General features: G+C 45.9%; 1 protein-coding gene across 2 annotated transcripts in view; it reads left to right on the top strand.

Annotated features, from left to right (window-relative positions):
* Positions 1-24,265, top strand: part of LOC143292018 (rap1 GTPase-GDP dissociation stimulator 1-B-like) — an 84,168-nt gene that overhangs the window by 9,878 nt on the left and 50,025 nt on the right. For both annotated transcript variants that reach the window (XM_076602182.1, XM_076602184.1), the window contains exon 5: positions 12,939-13,085. In XM_076602182.1, coding sequence (XP_076458297.1) covers positions 12,939-13,085 — 147 coding nt within the window. The remainder of the gene's footprint in view (positions 1-12,938; positions 13,086-24,265) is intronic.

Genomic DNA, 24,265 nt, shown 5'->3' with positions numbered 1-24,265 from the left:
GGGAGATAAGGAAATCTGTTGAGCGACAACTGAATAATTGCATAACGTTCCTTATAACTATGTTATTGATTTAATTTTTGTTCGCGTGCACGCTTGAGTGTAGTGTAGTGTAGTAGTGTAGTAGTGTGGTGTGTTTGTCCACAATCACGATTTTCGTTGTCAATGGATACAGGAACACGTAAACGGTTGAACAAATCCAGGTATAAAGGGAAGAAAAGAAGAAGAAGAAGAAAAAGAGGAACGGTGTGTAACAAAACACACTACGAATAATTGAACAGTATTCTTTCAGTGAAAGAAGTGTCTTACCCCTTATGCCGATTCATCAGTGCAGGGAAAGGCTAGAGCTGTACGTGCACCTGTCACATAATCAATAACTCTCTCTCTGTGTCCCTGTGTGTGTGTGTGTGTCTCTCTGTCTCTGTCTCTGTCTCTCTCTCTCTGTGTCTCTCTCTCTCCTTCCGCCCCCCTTTCCCCTTCACCCCCGCAATCTCTCTTCTTTTCACTAGTTCTAGAACGTCTCTGTTCATCCTAGTTTCCATTGTCCTATATAACGCGCTGCCTGTTTTGTCGGCTTGGTCGCTGGGCGATGTTTTTCGCAGCTGCTGCTACCTCTCAGCCCTCCCCATCTGTCTTTTCTACCCCTCTGTCTATCCGTCTCTCTGTTTGTCTGTGCGTCTCTGTCAGTCTGTCCATCTGTCTGTTTCTCTCAAAACTCAGATTCAAAATACTTTATTGCCTGCTTCAAGCAATTAACACGGAAAATTCTCCATCTCTCTCTCTCTCTCTCTCTCTCTCTCTCTCTCTCTCTGTGTGTGTGTGTGTGTGTGTGTGTGTGTGTGTGTGTGTGTGGTTCTTTCTTTCTTTCTTCCGGGTAGAAAAACAGCATATCGTATTTCGATTTGATTATTTCATTGCCTGGTTAAATTCATACTTAGCCCCTCCTCCTCCCGTCCCGCCCCTCACGCTCTCTCTGTGTGTTGATTTTAATTCCCCTTGTCCAGTCATTCATTATACGTGCTGTTTGTTTGTTCCTTGGTTGGTGTGCGAAGTGTGCTGCAGCTGCTGCTACAATTGCACTGTCTCCAGGCCTTGGACGACCTCAGGCAGCTGACGGTATAGGTCTGCCTCAGTGTCTGTGGATCTCTCTCTCTCCCCCCCCCCCCCCTCTCTCTCTCTCTCTCTCTCTCTCTCTCTCACACACACACACACACACATAAACACACCTACACATACACACACACACACACACCTACACACACAAACACACCCACACACACACACACACACACACACACCTGCGCGCGCGCGCGTTGTAAGACATAATGTTCATATTTCTACTGATAAACGATGCATCGTTTTTTGTGTGCCTTTTTTTTTTCTTCCACCTCCCGCTTCCTACCCCCACCCACATTCTATCTTATTAATTCCCTACCCAGTTTATTAGTTAATCTTATCTAGCAGCAGCGACAGAAAAGATGCAGTCTGTCATGCTCTGTCTTTAGCCAGTTAATCTTCGTTCTTCTGGCACCTCTGCTCTGTTATCAGCGGTCTGGATATGGGTGCGTATGAGAAACTGTCGGCACTCCGCAGTTGATGAAAGTCCTTGCGCGCGTGAGTGCCGAGTGCACTGACCACAACGGAAGAAGAGAGTGTAGAGCAAAAACGACTCGTCGTTCAGCGAGTTGTTGTGTGCATTTATAATGACAGAGATTTGTCCCTGCTGGGCTGCCTCGGTCTGTGGGCAGCGTCCGCCCACTGGCCATGGTCGTCATGTGTTGACCAGTGGGCGTGCTGCGTATTATTGTTGTTATTAGAGAACGGGCATGCATCCTAGTACGGTTTTCAGTCACATGGTTGCTTAAGTACTGGCTGCTGCATAGGCTCTTTTGGTCCAGTTATTTTCGCTCTCAAAGCGGCGTACACAGTCATTCTGTCGTTCGCTGCCGCTGTACGAATCACCTGCATTAGTTCATTATCTTGTCTTTCAGACAGCTGGGAAATCGATGGGACTGCTCCTGGTGATTAACTAAATCAGTACTTATATCGGCCTGATCTCAGACACAACGTAGCTGCGTGGGTACTTATTCCAAGGAACCTAGCATAGCGGTTTCAGCCGTCGAGTGGTACAGAATCTGTTGGGTTTTTTTTTTTTTTTTTTTTTTTTTTTTTTGCCTGCGTTGTTTTTGTATGATATGTGTTTGTTAGCTTTAAGGCTGATAGACCATTCTGTATAGTACAGGTTAGCTCTTAATAGTACATGAAGCATTCACCCCGTCAGAATCAGAATCTGATCAGAATATGCTCTTTACGTATTGATCAGTGGTCACTTAAAAGCTGTAACTTGTCATCATCGCCAAATGTCGTTTCGAAAAAGCACGACGGCTGAACGGTGGTTTTCATGTCTCCCCTACACTCTTCTTTCGTCATACAGTTCATTCAGTTCATTGCTGGTTTTTTTGTTGTTTTTGTGTGTGTGTGTGTGTGTGTGTGTGTGTGTGTGTGTGTGTGTGTGTGTTTCTTTTTTTTTTTTCTTTCTTTCTTTCTTTTCTGTCATATGGTGCAGTTGTTATTTGTTCCTTGATATTCCCGAGAAGAGGAGGAGGATGCTCAGACGACACACGAGAGGAACTTTCACCAACACGTTAGTCTGATGGATGCCGCACACTGAGAGTTGAATTTGCCCAAACGAAAATTTTAAATCCAATTATTTTGGTGATAGAGGTGTTAACCAAAACATAATACACCTCTGGTTTTCCTGTGACACCGTTTACGTGCGTGCACAACCCATCATCTAATGTTCGCACGCTGCTTGTATGGGCATCGAAAAAAAACAAAGAAAAAAAGTGCTCTCGTACCAACATACACGTCCATGTATACACACGCACATACGCTCAAGAATGATGACCACGTCAGTGACTTCGTAATTGCTTGTAAAGCACACTCTCACACGTCAAACTACTAATATTATGTAGGCACATGTCGGGCGCCCAAACTAAAAAGGCAATATTTTTTTCTGTCGAACAAGTAACGTCGTTCAAGTAACGTCAGTGTTAGGTTTATATAGGTCCTCCACCCCCTTCTTGATCCCCACTCCCTTCTATGCTCTCTTGGCATGATGATCTTCGGCGGTCATTACGATTACCTCCTGAGGTGAGAGTCGACCTTCAACCGGCCATTGACGTGTAAATCCGACTGTATATTTATAAACTACCGAGCCACAGCACCACCGCACCAGCACTTGAGGTCAGTCGGCTTGCTGGGGTAATCGACTCTTTATCTGCTCTCGGCGAGTCTGTTGATATATGTTGTGGCGGTAATCGGCAAATTGTTCACAGCCACTTCTCCTTGTGTATATTATCTCTTGACTTGTCCCCTGTTTGGTGAACATGTTGGATGGGAATGTTTGGCTGGCACTGTTTTGTCAAACGGGTCCCCAAACTGACGAGAGGGTCAGTTTGGTCATAACCTGGCGAGACTGCAAGAAATCGATGTTAATGATGATGTTGACATATGCGCATAGCGGTGGGTTTCGTTTTTTTATATATATTTTTTTAATTTTTAATTATTAAAAAAAAGAAGTTTTTTTTAATTTTTATATATATATAGCTTAGCCCAACCTTGTATTTTTTTTTCAGTCCGCTATTATCATCATTAATTTCATTCTACATGTTGATATCATCATTTCAACTTGGACTGCAAACAAGAATAATAGTACTGTTAGTCTGAAAGGTTTTTCATAATTATTCTGCGATTTGTGCAGGACCTTCTGACTGCCGCTTGCCACTGCCCTTATAAATAGACTGTCACTATGTCTTTTTGACTCTTGCTGCTTCTCTCTCTCTCTCTCTCTCTCTCTCTCTCTTTCGCACACACACGCACACACACACACACACACTGGAAGGTAGGGGGTGGGGTGATAGCCAGTTCATGTACACCGCAGCCCTCCTGTTATGCACCTGAAGTGCATGGTCTGGTCAGTGTTACCCCCGGCGTATCGTCGGGTGCGAGTTGTCGAGATGATAACCAGAACGCCGTGTCCAGCAGCTTACACGGGAGGGATGGGGTGGGGGACCAGGGTCTGTCTATGTTTGTTGTGCATACAGTTCAGGTGGTTTGGCAGCCACTCACTGCGCGGCCAGTCCCCATGCCGCCGTGTTTCTTGCCCCTGCCCTGTCCGATGTTTGCTGTTGTATTTATGGCCAGGTCAGAAAGTTGGGTCAACACGTGTAGGCCAACGTCAGTTTGCCAGTGGGGTGAGAGGGGTCTAGGAAGGATCCTCCTGTTAGTTGGAATGGGGAACGGAGTATAAGGAAAGGAAGACAGAAGGGAGGGGTCGGTAGGGGGTGAAATGAATAAAGTCCACCTCCTGCAGTGTGCTTCGAGGATTTTCTGTGTCTCTCCGTAACTGTCAATGCTTTCGTGTTGCCAGCACACCTCACTACCCCCACCTTCTACACACACACACACACACACACACACACACACACACACACACACACACACACACACATAATGCATCACATTGTGCACATGCACGACCACGCACTGATGGAGACGCGTTTTCAAATAAAATGCACATTATATGGAGAAGAAAGGATCTTGGGAGGTAGGGAGCAAGAGAAAATGGGAAAAGAGAGTCCCAATCTTTATTTTATTTATTCAGTCGTTTATTTATTCACATATCGCATAGTGTTATTGTGTTAATTATTATGATTATCGTTGTTTTTCGACTGTGTATTATTCACTGGTTCTTGAAAGTCACACAAACCTTCGTGCCAGGGCACACACATTAAAACAAAACAAAACATAAAACCAAAACAAAACAAACAAAAAATAGACACTTGACATGAGAGCGTCTTAGGGGCAGGCGCGTGTGTATTTTGCCCCGGTGTGTTAACAGAGGCCAGGGGCCAGGCAAACAGTTGTACCCTGACAGGTAACGTATCAGTGGCGTTTTCTGTGCCTGCCAACCACTTGACTGCCGGTGCCTGGGTAGCGCGGAAGTCGTGGAGTGTTGGACTAGCTGGTTGAAGAGATACGGGGGGACTGTAAACCCTCTGTCTTAAAGGTATAGTCAGGTACAGCCTCTCTGTCCCCACCAACCACCAGCATGTTTGAGAAGGTGAGGCAAACAAGCACTGAACCCCCCCCCCCCCCCCTTTTTTTTTTTCTTCTTCTTGGAATATGGTTCTGTGTCACGTATGGCACTTACTGGACCGCTGCGCACGTTTCGCGCATGCGCAGATTGCTGACCATTCTTCCGGTATGTTAAAAGATAACAACGGGCCAGTATTTCCGGTAGTGGCCAGTACGTGCCCTCAGGCCACCCGAGTCTGTATTTTCAAGGACAAAAGTTAGCCCATTTCCCGCTTAAAGTTATCGACCAAGCCATTCCTGGCTGAGTGCAAACCGTCCTTAGTCAACCCACGGACAGTGCTGTGCGTATGGTCAAGACTGCATTGTTGATGACTGCAGTCAGAGTAGGTTTGGGCCAGCTGCGGCTTCGTTAGGATCCATCGATAAGGATCATACTGAGAAGCTTTGGTTCGATAGAAAATGTCACTTGTCGGTCTGATTGTTTCTTCTACCAGTCTGTTTTTATGTATAACCCAGACACAGGCGCGCGTGCACACACACACACACACACACACACACACACACACACACATGAAGACATAAACACACGCACACACACATCAATGAGAGGTAGATTTCGGCAACAACAAAAAACAACAAAAAGCGCCTCCCGAGAGTATTTAACATACATATATAGAACTACACACATTAAACGCATTACGGAAACGGGACTACGGCGTATAATTCTCCGATGGAAAGTAAAACGTGGCAGTCAAATTATGGGGAGAGAGTCATTACCATCTGCAGCGAGCAGAAAGCCATTAGCTCCGCGATCTGAAGCGGAGTCTGAGAGCTGTGCTAACGGGGGAATGCTTACGTGCATGCACGTCATCGTTGTACGGGTCCCACTCCTGCCCAGCTTGAGGAATGCGTATTCACTTGGTTTTTGACGTTATTGTGCGTACATGCGAGTGTGCGGTCATGTGTGTGTGTGCGCGCGCGCGCGTGTGTGTGTGTGCGTGTGTTTGTATACATGTGTGTAGCTGTGTGTCTGACGTATTTCTGGAGGGGTAGGGGGGTGAAAGAGGGAAGCAGAAAGAGAGAGAGAGAGAGAGAGATGGGGGAGGAGGTGGTATGAGTCCATGCTAGCATGGATATCACCCTGGCATCGAACAGCATACACGGTGTTACGGTGTATACATCGTCTTACAACTCGTTATTCTCAAGCTAGCCTCACAAGAAGAAGGGATCGATGAAGACGTTATAAAGAGACGACCATACTTTTGTCCCAGCACAAGTAACAGGACAGCCTCTTCCTTACTTTCTCCATCCAATCAGTTCTCATCTTCAGCCTCCCTTTGCGGAGTCTCAAAAGCCTCCAGTTTTCATCACATCCTCCCTTCTCCTCTGCCTCCGCTCCCCGTTCACATCCGAATCACACTGATGTGACGCAGAGGGAATGTGGACATTATCCTTTATTCATGAGCGTCAACTTCCGGAAGAACACACACACACACGTGCGCACGCACGCACATACACATGCACGCTCACTCACGAGCACGCACGCGCGACCACTGAGGGACGTTGGATTCAGTTTTCATTGCTGTGCTGATTGCACGCTTGATTAATGTGCACCCTGGCAGCAGTGACCTACGCGATTATCAAACCTCCGATCGATCCTCTCCTCCTCCTTCCTCCTGCTCCAGTCTCCCCTCCACCATAGCAGCCCCCACCCTCTCTCCCGGAACCAAAAAAGAAAAGTTTGATGTGTGCGATATTATGATAGTGGTCAACTTGAGAGCTCTCCCATATCAGACCAGACTCACTTTTTTTTTCTTTCTTTTTTTTAACTTCTTTCTTCGATTTCCTTCCTGGCTTGTCTGATAGTGCAGAGATTTTGGCGAAGTTTCTGAGACACAGAAACACAAGAAATGTCTGCCCATCTGGGTAGAGTTTATCTTATCATGTGTTCATTTTCTTTCTTTCTTGGGCAGTAAGGAGCAGCAGTTCTTGAGCAAAATTGCTATCGCTTGCTTTGAACTCCGTACATAACATTTAAACAGCAAGCACAAAAACTCTGAGCAATCGTATGGGAGTGCAGAATGTTTTTTCTTTGCATTTTTTACCATGGAAAAGGGCACAGTCAGAATGGTTCGTATACGTCTGTCTGAAAGATAGATTTGGGATTTCCGTCCTTCTTAAGGTCTGGGAGATATGGACCAAGACGAATTATTTCCGTACGTCTCTCGAGAAAATGTTATTTCGCTCGTGTCCACAGATATATATACAGACCAAGACATTATCTCTGTCCTATCTGAAATGTACAGATCAAGACATATTCATTCCTTATATCTGTCTGGAAGACACACACCATGACACATTTTTCACTCATTTCTTCATGTTCAGTCATACAGATCAAGACATTATCTCTGCCTATCTGAAATGTATAGATCCAGACATCATTTTTATTCATTTCTGTCTGGAAGATGCACATCAAGACAGATTATTTTGCTCCTGCCTACATATATTACTACAGACCAAGACATTTTTCATATTATTATTATCTTAGTTTGTATGTATCCTAAGACAGGGAAAATGATAGATTGGAGTTAATCTATCATTTTCCCTGTCTTAAGATGCATACAAACCAAGGTAGTATTATCACTGTCCTGTTTGAAATGTACAGATCCAGACATCTTCTTTCCTGTCTGAAAGATGCATCTCAAGGCATCATTTGCATTAATGTATTCCCAAACATATGTCTGTATGTTACAGACCGGAACATATTCCCTTGTGACTTTTAAGTAGCCTGCTTTTGTGTTAAAGAGCTAAAAGTTGAACAAGACTGTTTCCCATGTGCCTCCTGGTGTTCACTGACGTTGCATGATACATGGCTGACAAAGTGTTCAGGAGCTAGGGCCAGATGTGAATGAAGAGGAGTTTCCTGGTGCAGCCCAGTCCGAAAGAAGGACCGGTTTTCGTTCAGTTGTGACTGTCTCTGTTAAGACACTCTTCGCTCTTCTGTGTTTTTCTGTTCTGACTTCCTGTTCGTTCGTCTCGCCCAGTTATGTCTTTCTGTTCTGACATCCTGTTTGTCTCGCCCAGTTATGTCTTTCTGTTCTGACTTCCTGTTTGTCCGTCTCGCCCAGTTATGTCTTTCTGTTCTGACTTCCTGTTTGTCCGTCTCGCCCAGTTATGTCTTTCAGTTCTGACTTCCTGTTTGTTCGTCTCGCCCAGTTGTCTTTCTGTTCTGACTTCCTATTTGTCTGTGTCGCCCAGTTATGTCTTTCTGTTCTGACATCCTGTTTGTCTCGCCCAGTTATGTCTTTCTGTTCTGACATCCTGTTTGTTCGTCTCGCCCAGTTATGTCTTTTTGTTCTGACTTCCTGTTTGTCCGTCTCGTCCAGCTGTGTCTTTCTGTTCTGACTTCCTGTTTGTCCGTCTCGCCCAGTTATGTCTTTCTATGCTGACTTCCTGTTTGTTCGTCTCGTCCAGCTGTGTCTTTCTGTTCTGACTTCCTGTTTGTTCGTCTCGTCCAGCTGTGTCTTTCTGTTCTGACTTCCTGTTTGTCCGTCTCGCCCAGTTATGTCATTCTGTTCTGACATCCTGTTTGTCCGTCTCGCCCAGTTATAACTTTCTGTTCTGACATCCTGTTTGTCCGTCTCGTCCACCAGACCTCTCTTTTTCCCATCCCATTCCTGCTTCTTGTGTGTGTGTGTGTGTGCGTGTGTGTGTGTGTGTGTGTGTGTGTGTGTGTGTGTGTGTGTGTGTGACTCGCTGTCTCTCGCTTGCTCACATTATTCTCATTCAACTTCTTTTCCTCTTCGTTCCATTTAACGACATTGTTGGGATGCAGCTGACGGAGACTCAAGCAGAGGCTGAGTGAATCATTGAGGAAAGAGATGGATTTTGTTGTTGTGTGTGTGTGTTATGGATGCACGCCAATGCTAGTTGAGGAAAGGAGTCTCTGTGTGTTTGTGCGTGTGTGTACGTGTGCTTGGAAGGTGGATCTAAAGAAGGGAGATTTTTTTGTAACTGAGCTGTTTCTGAAAACAGTGCCAGAGATTACCTTTTACCTAGCTGTTTATAAAACGTAGAAGTTTTAACCACCTGTTTTCACTTTCAGTCTGCCTGTCCCTCCCTCTCTCTCTGTCCCTATCTCTATCTCTATGTCTCTTTCTCTCTCTCAAACAAAAACACACACACACACAACACACACACACACACACACACACACACACACACACACACTCACACACACAGAGCCGTGCGTACACATACACATGTGCACACTCGCACGCGCGCGCGCACGAGCATTCCTGTACCTTTTCACGCGAACGAGGTACGACAGAAAACAGGGTCGCATGAATGTTCTGAGTTCTCACTCACCTGTCTCTCACCTTATCAATTCTTAATGGTCCCAGGCTCCTGCTTTTGGTGTCTTTAACAAAGCGAAGTTGTTTTGTTTTTGTTTTTTTGACGGGCGCAATAGCCGAGTGGTTAAAGCGTTGGACTGTCAATCTGAGGGTCCCGGGTTCGAATCACGGTGACGGCACCTGGTGGGTAAAGGGTGGAGATTTTTACGATCTCCCAGGTCAACATATGTGCAGACCTGCTAGTGCCTGAACCCCCTTCGTGTGTATATGCAAGCAGAAGATCAAATACGCACGTTAAAGATCCTGTAATCCATGTCAGCGTTCGGTGGGTTATGGAAACAAGAACATACCCAGCATGCACACCCCCGAAAACGGAGTATGGCTGCCTACATGGCGGGGTAAAAACGGTCATACACGTAAAAGCCCACTCGTATGCATACGAGTGAACGCAGAAGAAGAAGAAGAAGTTTTGTTTTTATCCGGCATCAGTGCCTCAGGCGTACTCACAGAGGGACAAAAGAAAGGGGAAGGAAAAGTGTGTGCATCTGTCTGCAAGCTCACGTGAAAGCGCCATCTCTTCAATTCACTTTACGACAAGTGCTGCCAATGCCAGCAATCCGGACCTCCAAGGCAGAGGTGGTTTGTCTGCTCCATCCATTTCCTGGTCCGTCACCAGACAGTGCCGTTCGTTGAACTCAGGACTTTACAGCCTCTTGTGTTTTTACAGCCTCAGCCATTTTCCCAAGTCAGGGGGTGAACATGGTCAGCTTAGACCTGTGTTGAGCAGTCTGATGTTTGTGGGAGGAGGAGCAGGAGGAGAAGAGGCGTAGTACGGCCGACTCACCACTCAGGACCGTGAAGTGCCCTGGGTTATTAGCGATTTGATTGATCACTCCCTCTGCTTACTGTCTAAGAAGTGGGGCTTGGCTTGCTTGCTTTTCAGTTCCATTTTCCCCCCATCAAATTCTTATTACGGGGTTGGGAAAGAACAAGGGACGAGAGCAGGCGACAGAGAGGCAGACAGACCTAAGAAGAAGTATCTGGTTCTTGTTCTCAGGACAGAAAGAACGTTGACATAAGATATATATATATATATATATATATATATATATATATGTGTGTGTGTGTGTGTGTGTTCATACATACATATAGATAGATATTTTCCCCCGGTGTTACAGAGGTGAGAGAGTAGTGAAGGAAGTGGAAGATGGAGGAGGAGGGGAAGGAGGTGAAGAGAGAGAGAGGGAGCATTGCTCCCATGTTTAATCATCTCCCGCCTGCTTCATTACAGACTGTCTTCCTCCTCCTATCTCCTGTCTCATCTTGGTTGTGGAATTGAATAACAGCTGAAAGTCATGAAGGCCTAACGGGCCCCTATACCCCAGTTTGGTTAGTGTAATTGCAGGTGTAGCTTGTTCACACTTGAAGTCTTGACTCCCCGAATCTTACCGCAGCGCTATTCAGACTGCTAGCGAATAAGCTGCGATTCACTCTCACTAGCAATCTGCTGCTTTGGGGAACATTGCGTATATTTTAAGAAGAAATATCCGTAGAAATCACCGTATTGATCCATATGGTGCACAGTTTTGAAACCCGCTTTTTTTTCTTTTCTTTTTTTTTCTTCACTTGTAAAGTTGCCTACATTACTTTTAGAACTTATGATATTGGTTCCTTTGATTCGTTGTGGGTTTTGTGCTGGTCTCAGAAGGATTCTTTTGCTCATTTTTATAGTGGATAGTTTATGTTTAACAGGAATAAAAGTCACCGGTTTAGAAAGGGGAAGGGGAAGAAGGAGTGAGGCTGAAAATTATTCCATCCAACTTGTTTTCCAAATTAGAATATAGTCATCATCGTCATTTCACACTTTCCAAGGCAGAATTATTAATCACTAAAACTGCGGGTCAGCTTGAGATGATGTTCACATGAACAAGGAGGGAAAAAAACCCTCATTAAACAATAAATAAATAGATTAAACGGCATATCACACAGATCGTTGGTCAGCAGTTGCCTACTCTCTCTCTAGTTCAGTAGCCAGAGCAAAAACGATATTCTACTGCCTTGCTTTCATCAAGACATCATGATTAACATGGCTGCCCGTTTCTCGGTGATAAACGAGAGTAATTAACGCTTCTATGAATTCTGCTTTGGCTGATACATAATTACTATGATAGCTGGCACATGATAATGCTTTCCCCGACGTTCGGTGTTTTGAAAGCCATTTTAATTGGTGTTCACTGCCAAGTTGCAAGCCAATCAGAATACCGTGCGTCGGCACGTGATAACAGATGAGGCGTTTTAGACTCCGCCCCCTCTCTCATCCCTTCCTCCTACATTCTGCTTCACCTCTTCTATTCTGCGTCCGTTCGCCCTTCTTCTTTCTCCATTTCCGTCCGGTCTTGTCTTTCAGCCGCCCCCCACCCCCACCCCCCAGCCCCCCCTCTCTCTCTCTCTCATTTTTTTTTTATCCTTCTATTTCTTCTATTTCTCCTCCTTTCTCCTTGTGATAATGTAGGGATCTTCTTTCTCCTCCTTCATTCCAATGCTTTCGTCTACCCCTTTTTTTTCTCTCTCTCTTTCCCGCCCCCCATCTCTTCCTTCTTATGCTATTGTAACAATGTATACTGGCTTTATGGATAATTCTAGACCTGGACTCGGATTCTTTCCTTCCTGCTCTCTTCTCTCTCTTCCAGTCTTTTGCTTCTTATCGACCTAGGTCGTCCTCTTACCCTTCTTCTTCGTCCTTCTCCTCCTCTTCCTCTGCCTCTTCTTTCTTTCTTTCATTCTTTCTTTCTGTTTTGTCTTTGATTTTTATTGTTACGTCTTCCCCTCCCCTTCCTTGTAATGATAGCAGGCTGTGTAGTCATGTTTTTGGTAAAGTTTGTTAGTTTCTCCTCCTCCTCCTCCTCCTCCGTCTATTTCTCCTCCTGCTTCAGAACTCGGAAAGTTCTCATCCATCGCCTCCGTTATTTCGTTTTTCGATTGCCACCCCCCCTCCCCTCCCCCCTCCCCCTCTCTTTCTCTCTGTACTTCTGCATCCGTCTCTGTGACCCCCCCCCCCCTCTCTCTCCCCCTCCCTCTGTCTGTCTGTCTCTTTCTAAGTCTTTTTGTGTCTGTCTCTTTGTCCTTTTTTCTCTCTCTTCCTCTCCTCTCTCTCTCTCTTTCTCTCTCTCTCTCCAAGCTGTGTGATGAGTCTTTATTGGCTTTTATAGTGTTCATATGATGACGATAATGATGATGATGGTGATTGTTGTTGTTGTCGTCGTTGTTTTATGCTGTTGTCCGTATCACTCCAAAAGAAGTAGCAGGAAATTAGTATTGTCGTCCTCCTAATCATAATCACAGTCACCATCATCCACGCCGTTTTATCGTCATGGTCGTTGTTTTTTTGTTTTTTGGGTTTGTTTGTTTTTTTGCCATTGTCGTCGTAGTCGTCGTCATGGTTGTTTCTCAGTATGACCATCACTGATGATGATGATGCCTTTGCAGACTTGGGACGTCAAGCGGTGGACGAGGGTGAGGGTGTGGGCACGTGCCTACAGCTGATCAGCGCCTACACCAAGAAGGAGGAGGAGGAGGCAGCTCGGGTTCGGGTGCTGGCTTGTGGCTTCGTCCTCAACCTCACCAATGAGTGTGGTCAGTTCTCTGTGTGTGTATGGGGGTGGGGGTGGGGGGGGGGGGGGGTTGGGTGGGTGGACAGAGGGAGTTGAAGTGGGTGCTGGGGTGTTGGTGGTGTCTGTGTGTCCCTTTGTCGGTTTGTGTCTGTGTCTCCCCCCGCCTCTCTCTCTCTCTTTCTATCTGTCTGTCTGTCTGTCTGTCTCTCTCTCTCTCTCTCTCTCTCTCTCTCTCTCTCTCTCTCTCTCTCCACGCTTTCTGTCTCTGTCTGTCTGACTCTCTCTCTCTCTCTCTCTCTCTCTCTCTCTCTCTCTCTCTCTCTCTCTCTCTCTCCCCCCTCAGTCAGTCTGTCTTTATGTCTTTCTCTCTTTCTTTCTCCACCTTCAGCCTGTCTGTCTGTCTGTCTCATATCACGGCTTTTGTTAAGAAGAACACTGCACGTTTTTGAGTGAGTTGTTTTTGCTGTGGTTGGTTTACAAAATAGATGTGATTATGGGTGTGTGCGTTTCCAGTAACATCAGTTTGAAATCAGGTCTCATTTTTATTTTCTTTATTAGTATCATTAATATTATTATTTTTTATATTTTTTATGTGTAACAGACAGTTCCATGTTTATAGAATTGTTTTGCTCTCTGGCCGAGACAGACTGACGGGAAGTGAAATATGTTTTTATTTCTTTCTCTGTCTCTCTGTCTCTGTCTCTGTCTCTCTCTCTCGGGATGCTGTTCAGATGCGTGGTATAGAAGATCTATAAAAGAGTCTGGCCTGCGTATTGCTTTTGGGGGATCGCCAGTTCCCGGGCTGAATGAATGCAGGTTTCTTTATACTGTGTATCTGATGCAACTGAAGACTAGTTTTTCCAAGCGTTCTTCAAACGCATCTGCTCTTTACGCATATTAACAGAGTTATACGATTTTTCGACCACACGGGTTTTCTGGGCAAATTTGAAGGAGTTTGAAGAGTAATTTGAAGAAGTTGTAACAAGTATTTGTTTTTGATGTGTCTGTGGTTAGTCTACAGTCTGGTTTGTGTGTGTGTGTGTGTGTGTGTGTGTGTGTGTGTGTGTGTGTTTGTGCGTTTGACTTCGATGAATATAGAGTCAAATGTCTGATTCCATGAACAAAACTATGAGCGAGGACCCAGCTCATCATGAGCCAGTTTAGCTGAAGGAGAGTCACGTGTGTGTGTGTGTGTGTGTGTGTGTGTGTGTGTGTGTGCACGCGCGCGCGCACTTGTGTGTGCGTGTGTGTGTGGCGTGTGTCCGTGCATGTCAATTGGTTGGGGACTCGAGGGGGTGATGGAAAGGGTCTCCACGGAACTACGTTATCATCATTCATTATATTTTATTTTTAACATTGGTGTATTTCGACCATTCTCGATCTCTTGTGCCACAATTACGTAGGTAGAACAGGTGAGGTTTTTGCGTTGTTGTTGATGTTGGTGAAAACCTCTGGCAATGAATGCACGTCAGCAGCTGCAGTCGACACCCCCACACCCCCTTCTCATCACCTCCCCCACAGTCTCCCTGTCACTTTGTTCCTCTGTCTGGCACGCATTCAGCAACGTGTGAGGAAGAGGGTTTTGTTGTTGTTGTTGTTGTCAAAGCTTAACTAGGTGATGGATTTGTTTATGTTATGAAGGCTCTTCATTTCAATTATCTTTGAGAAAGATAAACCTGTACCTCCATCCTTGTCTTCTTCACTTCTCCCTTGCACATGCACATACACACACACAAGCACATGCACACACACACACACACATACACGCACGCAAGCACACACGCACGCACGCACGCACACAGATGTGGTGGAGAAAAAAAATTGCCGCAAGGTGGTTTTTGTCAAGAAGGAATCCCAACAACAGAACATACAGAGCTAACATCAACAACTCTCTTTCTTTTCCATTTATTCCCTGCAAACAAAAATAGGGAATCAGGACGTGTGCATGTGTATATTTAAGCGCAGCGGTGCGAATGTGCGCGTGTGTGTAGACCTGTTTGTGTGGCGGAAGGATTTATGCGGCTCTTCCTTTTTTCATCGTCTTCCCTTTCTTTGTTGTTGTTGTTTGTGTTCTGCTTTCTTTTCTTTTCTTTTTTCCCCCCTACTTCTTCTACGTCTTCTTCTTTTCCCAGTTTTTCTTTCCATTCTTTTTTGTCCCCCTCGTTATCATTTTCGCCCCTACTTCCAGTTCAGTTGGTCGCCAGGCTTTCAGTTGAATATTATGAGTTTAAATCTCTGCCAAATTGTTGTCGACTTCTTCTGTTTTCATTAAAGTGCTGTCCTCGTTTTCCAGTTCTTTCTCGTTATCATTTTGTTATCCTCCTCCTCTTCCATATCCTCCTCCTCCTTCCTCTTCTTCTGCTGCCTGTGTCAAAACGTCTGCATGTAAATAGCCGCGCGAAATTTGGCCAAGCAGAGCAAACCGATAGGCCTAGTTTGCATCAGTTTGACATGGTAAGTATATGTATCACCAAACATGGAGTATAATACAAACTCCTCCTTTTTCAGAAATCACGAAAAGAGTGTGATTAATTCAAAAGGCTGCCTTTTCCAGGGTCATTGGCAGAAAAAGACTTCGGGGTAAGGGGGTTTATTCTGAGGAAGAAGATGATTTATTATGTCAGAGATAGTCAGAGATAAGAACCTCTGTCAGTCTGACTTTTTCTAACTCTCCGCATCTCTCTCTCTCTCTCTGTCTCTCTCTGTCTCTCTGACACACATAGTAGTTTCAGTTTTTTTCAGTTAGTAAATTGATAAATCACGTGTTTAAACGCTGAAAAAAAAGAAAAAAGAGAAAGAAAAAAAGAAATCGCCGAATACACATGCAAATTATTTTTTTTATTATCATGTGCGGACATGCAGGGCAGGTGCACACGCACATGCGCACCCGTGAATACATAAATTATATCCATTCCCTTGTGTTCACGCATGAATACCTGCAAAACTGGCACACACGCACACAGGTACGTGCGCATGCTCGCACATTGGCACCGACACACGCTCACGCTCTCTCTCTCTCTCCCTCTCGTTGTTTTCTCTCCTGTCTTTCTCTCTCCTATCTCTGTTTCATTCTGTCTCATTGCCACCCCCCACCCCCCACCTTCCGCTCCCTCTTCCCCCCCCCCCCCCCCCCCCCCCCCCCCCCCCCCCCCCCCCCGCACACACCCCTTCTTCCTTCCTTCCTTCTTGTGTAAAAAGGCACATCAGTGTTTATTCTCCTCGAAAATAAAGAATTTTGTCTCGGTCTTGCCCTTTTGCCATCGCAGCTTACCAAATTTTTCCACCCCCACACGTCCCCCCCCCCCCCCAACAACCCCCCACCCCCCCTTCTAAACACGTACAGGTTTAAAAGCTGGTTGGTTGGCATGAAAGACAGGGCGATGATGATGATGATGATACAGTAGGCTGTATAATTTATATGATGATTCGTTCCCTCCACTATACCACTTCAGCGTTCGTGTGTGACTCACTGCAAGGGTATTTCTAACCTGGCTCATTAGGCACAGAGGGAGACTGACTGCATGCTGCCTCCCCCATCCCCCCATTTTAACCCCCTTACTCCCTCCCCCCGTCCCCTCTCTCGCCTGTGAGAGTGCTATATATAATGAAGACTTTAAAAAGGGTGGGGGGGGGGGAGGTTTTTTCAGGTGGTTGGTTGGTTGGTTGTTTGGTTGGTGCTGCAGGCTGACTAAGATGACAAGCGTGCTGCAAGCAAAGCATCCTTTCGTTTTTCCTGCCTTCACCTTGACAGGTTGTTGTTGGTGGTTGTCGGTGTGTGTGTGTGATACCGACTGTGTGTGTGTGTGTGTGTGTGTGTGTGTGTGCTGTGAGCAGTTTGTGCCTGGTTGTGGAACCACTCTGCAGGTCTCATTGATAGTTCGTGATAGTTCATGTACTACTTGATTTCTCTGTTTCTTTCCGTCTGTGTGTTTCTGACTGGCTCGCCGGTCTGTCTCTCTGTCTCTTTCTGTCTGTCTCTGTGTCCCTCTCTTTGTCCGTCTGACGGTCTCTCTGTCTGTGTCTCTCTCTGTCTGTCTGTCCGTCTGCCTGTCTCTCCCTCTCTGCTGTCTGCCCCCCCCCCCCCTCTCTCTCTCTCTGTTTGCTTTCTGCCTCTATATCGGTCGGTCTGTATCCCCCCCCCCCCCCACTCCACCGACCCGGTCTCCCCTCTCTCTCTAAGTCTCATTCTCTCTCCCCAGCAGTACCTAAGAAAGTTGGTAGTTTCTTTTCGTCAGAGAATTTTTTCTGTAACCCCACTGCCCTAATTATATGAAGAAGGAGGTGGAGGAGGAGAGTAGAAGTGGAGAGCATGATTGCTTAAAGCAAGAGGTAGGGAGCGGAGAATGATTGAACCAGTGATGACAAATTTGGGACGGAAACGTTCAGTTTCGCACCTGTGCGGGTGTGGGTTTTTTTTTTTTTTTTTTTCCAGTTTTACCGGGGAATGCCAACGTTGTAAGGTTATCGGGAATATGATTATCTATGCTGCGAGGAGAAGTTTTGCATGTGTGTGTGTGCGTGTGTGTGTGTGTGTGTGCGTGCTGTTTGTTTGTGTGTGTGTGTGTGTGTGTGTGTGTGTGTGTGTGTGTGTGTGTGTGTGCATATCAGTAAACGGTGCACGTAAGTTCTTGCGGGAATATAACTTTAATTCATGTTGTTTTGCCTCTCTCTATCTGTATCTCTATCTCTGTCTGTCTGTCTGTCTGTCTCTCCCTCCCTCTCTCTCTCCTCTCTCTCTCTCTCTGTGTGCCCATCTTAACGCCCCCTCTACCCCCACCCCCTCCGACCCCTCGCCCGCCCACGAATACGTAGGCCCATCCATGTGTTGTATGTGTAGCAGAGTGGATGATGAGTCAGTCCGCTGGTTATCACCACAGAACGATGAATGTAGAATGCTCTCTTTTTCTACCGTACGGCCCTCAGTTACCACAAAAGCTGCAGACGCCGCTCGCTGCAGCTCAGACAGACGACAGAGAGATGATGGCTCCTTCTTCCTGTGTGGAAGCACTGCGGATTAAACAACAACAACAACAACAACAAAAAGAAAAAAAACAACTTTTATTTCTTTTCTTCTTTTTTTTCATGTCGTTATCTTTTCGGCGTATGGTTTCAGGTTTCTTCGTTGTGCAGTTTTCTGACGTACAGTTGACTGGAACGATATTTAAAATAAAAATTTATATATATATATATATATATAATGAACATGGTCCAACCATATTTGTATTCTGTTTTCAAGAATCATGTGGTGTACTTATTGAGAAGTGAATATTAAGGCAACATGCGCGATTTCACAGATCAGTGCTCTCTCTCTCTCTCTCTCTCTTTGTTTCTTCCTCAGGACTCGCTCCATCTTCGTCTCCCACTCTGTCTCTCCCCCTCAGCCCCCCTTCTCTTCTACATAGGTGTAGTGCGCGCCCACGACGTCTCTCTCTCTCTCTCTATTTACTTCATGTGTGTGTGTGTGTGTGTGTGTGTGTGTGTGTGTGTGTGTTTAACGTCAAGAACCCCATTGGTATGGAAAGATTGAGAGGGGTAAACTTTATATAATTCGTTTCCTCTCATACTAGAGAACTAACTGTCATTGTTAAGAGTCAGCACAATTCTAGATAAAAAGAATAAACACACACTTGTACACAGATTTTGCTGCCCTTCCCACTTCTTCCACCACCACTGTTCTGTGCCTCTCTCTCTCTCTCTCTCGCCGAGTCTCAGAAGTACTCTTGCACACACACACACACACACACACACACACACACACACACACACACACACACACACACACACACACACACTCACTCTCTCTCTCTCTCTCTCTCTCTCTCTCTCTCTCTCTCTCTCACACACACACACACACACACACACACACACACACACACACACACACACACACACACACACACACACACACACACACTATATCGGAGGTGCTTTGCCCTCTTTGCCACTCACGTCCTCTGCCACGACTTTGTTTTAAGTGCACGCACTTGAGCGACTTCCCAACCACCGCAACCCAGAAAAAAAACATGTACGGCTCGTGCGTGTTGTTGTTTTTAATATTTCCGCAACAAGGAATTACTCAGGACACGCCGATGCCAGAGGCGGACGGAGATTTTCTGTCCTCAAGTGCTCTCAGTCACACAGCACAGAATAACTGCCATGGCTTGCTTGGAATGGGGCCAGAAGTCTTGTTTACTTTTTGATGCTGCTTATGAGAGGGGGTAGAGAGGAAATAACGAAAGGAAGAGACTGTGCTGACAATGTTTATACTGAAGATGGGGGTTGGATCATGTCTGGATTTCTGTACGGATATAGGTTGTTTTTACGTATTTCCTGTGTGTGTCTGGCGTGGTAATGAGAGGTGGGGGTGTGTGGGAGGGTATGTGATTCCCCAGGCTTTTTATGAAAGGGGTTGCAGGTGACTGCTTTCAAAGCAGAGGGTCGTCACAGAGCTTGGAGAAGGCAGCTTTTGGTTGTCGTAGCAATTTGGAGAATGTAATAATGTTGAAAGTGAAATTGGAATGGGAGTGGGGGATTCTGAATAAAATTTCTATAAAATAAAATAGAAACCCATCCTTTATCATTGTTATTATTATTATTGTTATTAGTATTATTATTAGAGAGGGTGAGTGACGGAAATAGCTTGTGAGACCGAACGTTGTGTTGATTGTTTGCCATCAGTCCATCGCGTATCCCATGAATGTTCAGTCGAACTCCCTTTACATCGACGTTTAGTGCGGCAGTTCTCTTTCTTGTCCATAGACTTTCACCATTGGAAGATAGAGAAAAGGAGAGAGTGAGAGAGAGACAGAGTATCCTTCTTTTCTATGATCAGCCCCATCCCTTTTCATAATAAGCGTCGGTGGAGGAGAGGGTTTGATTGTTGAGGTCGGAAGGAGGAATCAGATTCCAGAGTCCTCGGTGTGCCATGAAGAGAGAGGTCCAGTTTAAGTGACAGCGCGTTTATTTGGTTTGATTTTTTTTTTTTTTTTTTTCAGAATGTCACAATACTAAACACAGTGAACTCGCCAAGCGGAACTACAGTGAATTATTATATAACGTCCTGCCGTTTATTTATCAGCAGTTTGATTTTTTTTTCCCCAAGGGGAAAAAAAGCGTGTTCCCAATCCTTCGATAAAGATCGACTGGTTGTTGAATTCTCCCGGCAATAAGGCTTTTTCCCCTCCCCATGATTCAGCCCGGGAATTGATTCCTGGCAGTTTGGTTTCCGTGTATCTCCTTCCCTCTTTGCTTGTTCAGCGAGGCAATCGGTTTGGGAAGGAAAGTAAAGGGAAACATGTTGTCGACTGCCATCTGGAGTTCCAACAACGAGACGGGGGGGATCAGCAGTCTACGACCTGAACACAGACATGGGATTCTAAAACGGCCGTTGTTACAGCTTCATGTTTTGTATTGACCTGAAACAGGAGTCTATATTGGACCAATGGACACAGATCTATAGCGGCTGGGTTCGGGGTTGTTTCAGTCTTTGTATTTCCTTTTCTGTCTGTCTGTCTGTCTCGCTCTCTAGCATATATGTACATGTACGCCTGCACACACACACACACACACACACACACACACACTCTCTCTCTCTCTCTCTCTCTCACACACACACACACACACACATGCATGCGTATATACGTTTATACACACATACACGCACACACGCATGTTTGCGCACACTTTGTTCGCGTGGTTTCTCCTTCCCGTCACGTACTTTACACTTTTTGTGTGCTCGCGCTTGAGTGTCTGATGTTTGTTGTTGCTTTTTAATTATCATGTCCGCAGTGATTTTGTCCGGACACGCCGATGCCAGAGGTAGATGGGAATTTTCTGTCCTCAAGTGCTCCAGAATAACTGCAGTGGCTTGCTTGGAATGGGGCCAGAAGACTTGTTTTCTTTTTGATTCTGCTTATAAGAGAGGAGAGAGAGGATAGAAAGAAAGGGAGGAACTGTGTGCTGGCAGTGTTTATACAGAAGATGGAGGCTGGATCGTGCCTGGCATTCTTGAAGAAATAAGTTGGGGTTTGGGGTTGTTTTTTTTTTCCCCTTCTTCTTCTTCTTCATTATCTTCTTCATCTTCTTCTTCTTCTTCCACACGTTCCCTATCTTTTGGAGGGGTATAGGATTTGTTTTATGCGGCTGCCTGTCTATCTTCTTAAAAGAAATACAGCTGACTTGAATTTCAAAGCGGTGAGCCATCGGGGATAGCTCTTGAGAGAGCAGCCATTGATTGAATTGACGGTCGTAGCAATGAGAAGTGTTGAAGTTTGATAGGAGAAAGTTTGGGGGATTGGGATATCATATCTGAATGAAGGCTTTCGTTGTTGTTGTTGTTGTTGTTGTCGTTTGTTTTGTTTTTGATTGCTGGAGGGAGAGATGGGGTTTATGGCAAAGAAGGGGGGCGGGGGAGCGGGGGGGGGGGTGTTGGTCTCAGAGAGAGAGAGATGTGGGTGTGGGGGGGGAGCACTGAGTGACAGGAAGAGCTTGTGAGACCGAGTGTGGTGTTGGTTGTTTGGCATCGATCCATGGAGGGTAGGATGAGAAATCCGGGATCCAGTCATTACAGTCACCAGAACTGATGGTGCAAGCCCATTAAAAAAAAAAAATCCAATGTTGGTAATGACATCGCGTTTATTTATTGCGACCCCACTCTCCTTACAGCATTTTTTCATTAATCTCTTAACAACAACAACAATAACGATAATAACAACACACACACACACACACACACACACACACACACACACACACACACACACACACACACACACACACACACAAATTGCTGTTTCTTGAACTCCAGCATTATAGCCGTGTGCGGCATTCAGACATGGATTCCTCTCAGTTTGATTCCTGTGTTCTGTTGCTTTGCTTCCTCAGTTTGATTCCTGTGTTCTGTTGCTTTGCTTCCTCAGTTTGATTACTGTGTTCTGTTGCTTTGCTTCTTCAGAGGGAAACGATCTTGAAGGAAGGGGAAAGGATGTCGTTGATTGCCATCTAGCGTTTTACTAGATAGGAGTTGGCAGAACGATCTGAAAGACAGGGATGCTAAAACGGCCGTGTTGGGATTGACCTGGGACTGGAGGAGTATTGGGGGACCGCGGACATCACTATTATGTATGTACGGGCAAGGCGCCCTCTGTTTGTCTGTGTGCGTGTATATATCTCTGTATGTCTGTCTGTATCTGACCCTCTGTCCTTCCCCCACCCTCTCCCACTATCACACACACACACACACACACACACACACACACACACACACACACACACACACACACACACACACACACACACACACACACACACACACACACACACATATTCATTCATTCATTCATTCTATGACACCTCATTGTTTCCAGACTCAATGCAGTCTATGCCAAAGCGTTATCAAAGGCTTGATTAGAAAAGTGAATCAGAGTGCCCCTTGTGTTTAGGGGTTACGCTCTCTGACAGTATGAGCGCCCGCCGAAGACTGATGTCAATCCTGGCTCCGCTCGTCTTCTTCATTTTCTCCATCAAGTCATCGTCATGATATGGTTGTTATCACCATCACCGTCATCATGAGTATCGTCATCATCGTCGCTGTTGTCATTATCCTTATAATTTTGAGTATCATTGTTCTCATTATCATCATCATCATCATTGGACCGCATTTTACGTATCTGTTTTCTTAATTGACGGTTTGGAGAGACATGGATTGACATTACAGTTAACCGTTGACATCAGTTGATCAGCGTTATCGTTTCCCCCAATGCTCCGCTTCCTTTTCTTCCTCTCCGTCCTTTGACCTTGAAGTTCACCTACCCTCTCAAGGTACGTGTGTGCAGTACCGGTGCCGAGCGTGGAAGAGAGTTCGCTTAGCTTTTGACCTTTGATTGTCCGTGGTGTTTTTGCGCCGCCTGAATCATTCATGGGCTGCTGAAGTCAGCACAGTCCCTGCCATGTGCACGTGTGGGTGAGGGAGGGGGAAAGACCCCCAGGGATGCGGAGGAGATGGGTGGGTGGGGATGAGGGGGAGGCCGTAGAAGTATCCAGAGCACAAAGGTGAGATGTATGTATGGCAAGTTGGTAGGTGCGGGGTGTGTGTGGGGGTGGTGGGGGGGGGGGGGGGGGGGGAGGGGGCGGGGGGTTGACCCGGTGACCCTCCGGATGTGGGGGAGCGTGCTGTGTGGAAAATTGATGTTCTTTGCCTTGAGGAGGAAGATGTCGATTGTAAGAGCTGTCTTGTTGTTGGTTAGGGGATCGCGGCGATTCCTGCACGTTTCGTAATTTTTTTTTCTTTCTGTCTTTGTCTTTTTATCCCAGATTGTACATATCTCCGTATATACTTGTGTGTCTGGCTTTTTCCTCATTTGTTCCCCTCCACTCCTCTGTGTGACTGGCGGAGTGAACGTCCACGCCTTGTTGTGAACAGTTCTCATTCAGTCACTTGGGGAAAATTCTGGATATCGCCTCTGTGTGTCTGTTTCTGTCTCTGCTTCTGTTTCCTCTGTCTGTCTCTGTCTCTGTCTCTCTCTTTCTCTCAGGCACTCCCTCGACACATACGCACGCACGCACGAACGCACGTGCAACCAGTTGGCTAACCTTCTCGCACTGTTCTTAGGTATAGGGGGCACACACACATGACGGACGCAGCAGCTGAATAGCTGAATAGTAAAAGCGTTTGACTTTCAATCTGAGGGTCCCGGGTTCGAATTTCGGTGGCGCCTGGTGGGAAAAGGGTGGAGATTTTTCCGATCTCCCAGGTCAACATATGTGCAGACCTGCCAGTGCCTGAACCCCCTTCGTGTGTATACGCACGCAGAAGATCAAATACGCACGTTAGAGATCCTGTAATCCATGTCGGCGTTCGATAGGTTATGGAAACAAGAACATCCCCAGCATGCACACCCCCGAAAACGGAGTATGGCTGCATAGATGGCGGAGTAAATAAACAAAATGGCCATACACGTAAAATGTTATATGTCTGTCTGAGCGTGTATGTGTATCTGATTGAATGATACAGGAAACGAATGATGAGCGCCCAATGGCAGTTGTCAGTCGGCTCTACTCAGGTAGGCACCCTGTTGTGTATAAAGACCCCGTGTTTGTAAAGCGCTTAGAGCTTGGTCTCCGACCGAGGATAGGCGCTATATAAGTATCCATATCAATCAATCAGTACTGTTTCTCACTAGTTTCCTCTGTCTGCCTTTGCGT

The sequence above is a fragment of the Babylonia areolata genome, chromosome 18 (genome assembly GCF_041734735.1).
Source record: "Babylonia areolata isolate BAREFJ2019XMU chromosome 18, ASM4173473v1, whole genome shotgun sequence".
Classification (NCBI taxonomy): domain Eukaryota; kingdom Metazoa; phylum Mollusca; class Gastropoda; order Neogastropoda; family Buccinidae; genus Babylonia; species Babylonia areolata.
Note: the sequence above shows the minus strand (reverse complement) of the source record. Positions and strands in the feature narration are given on the sequence as shown.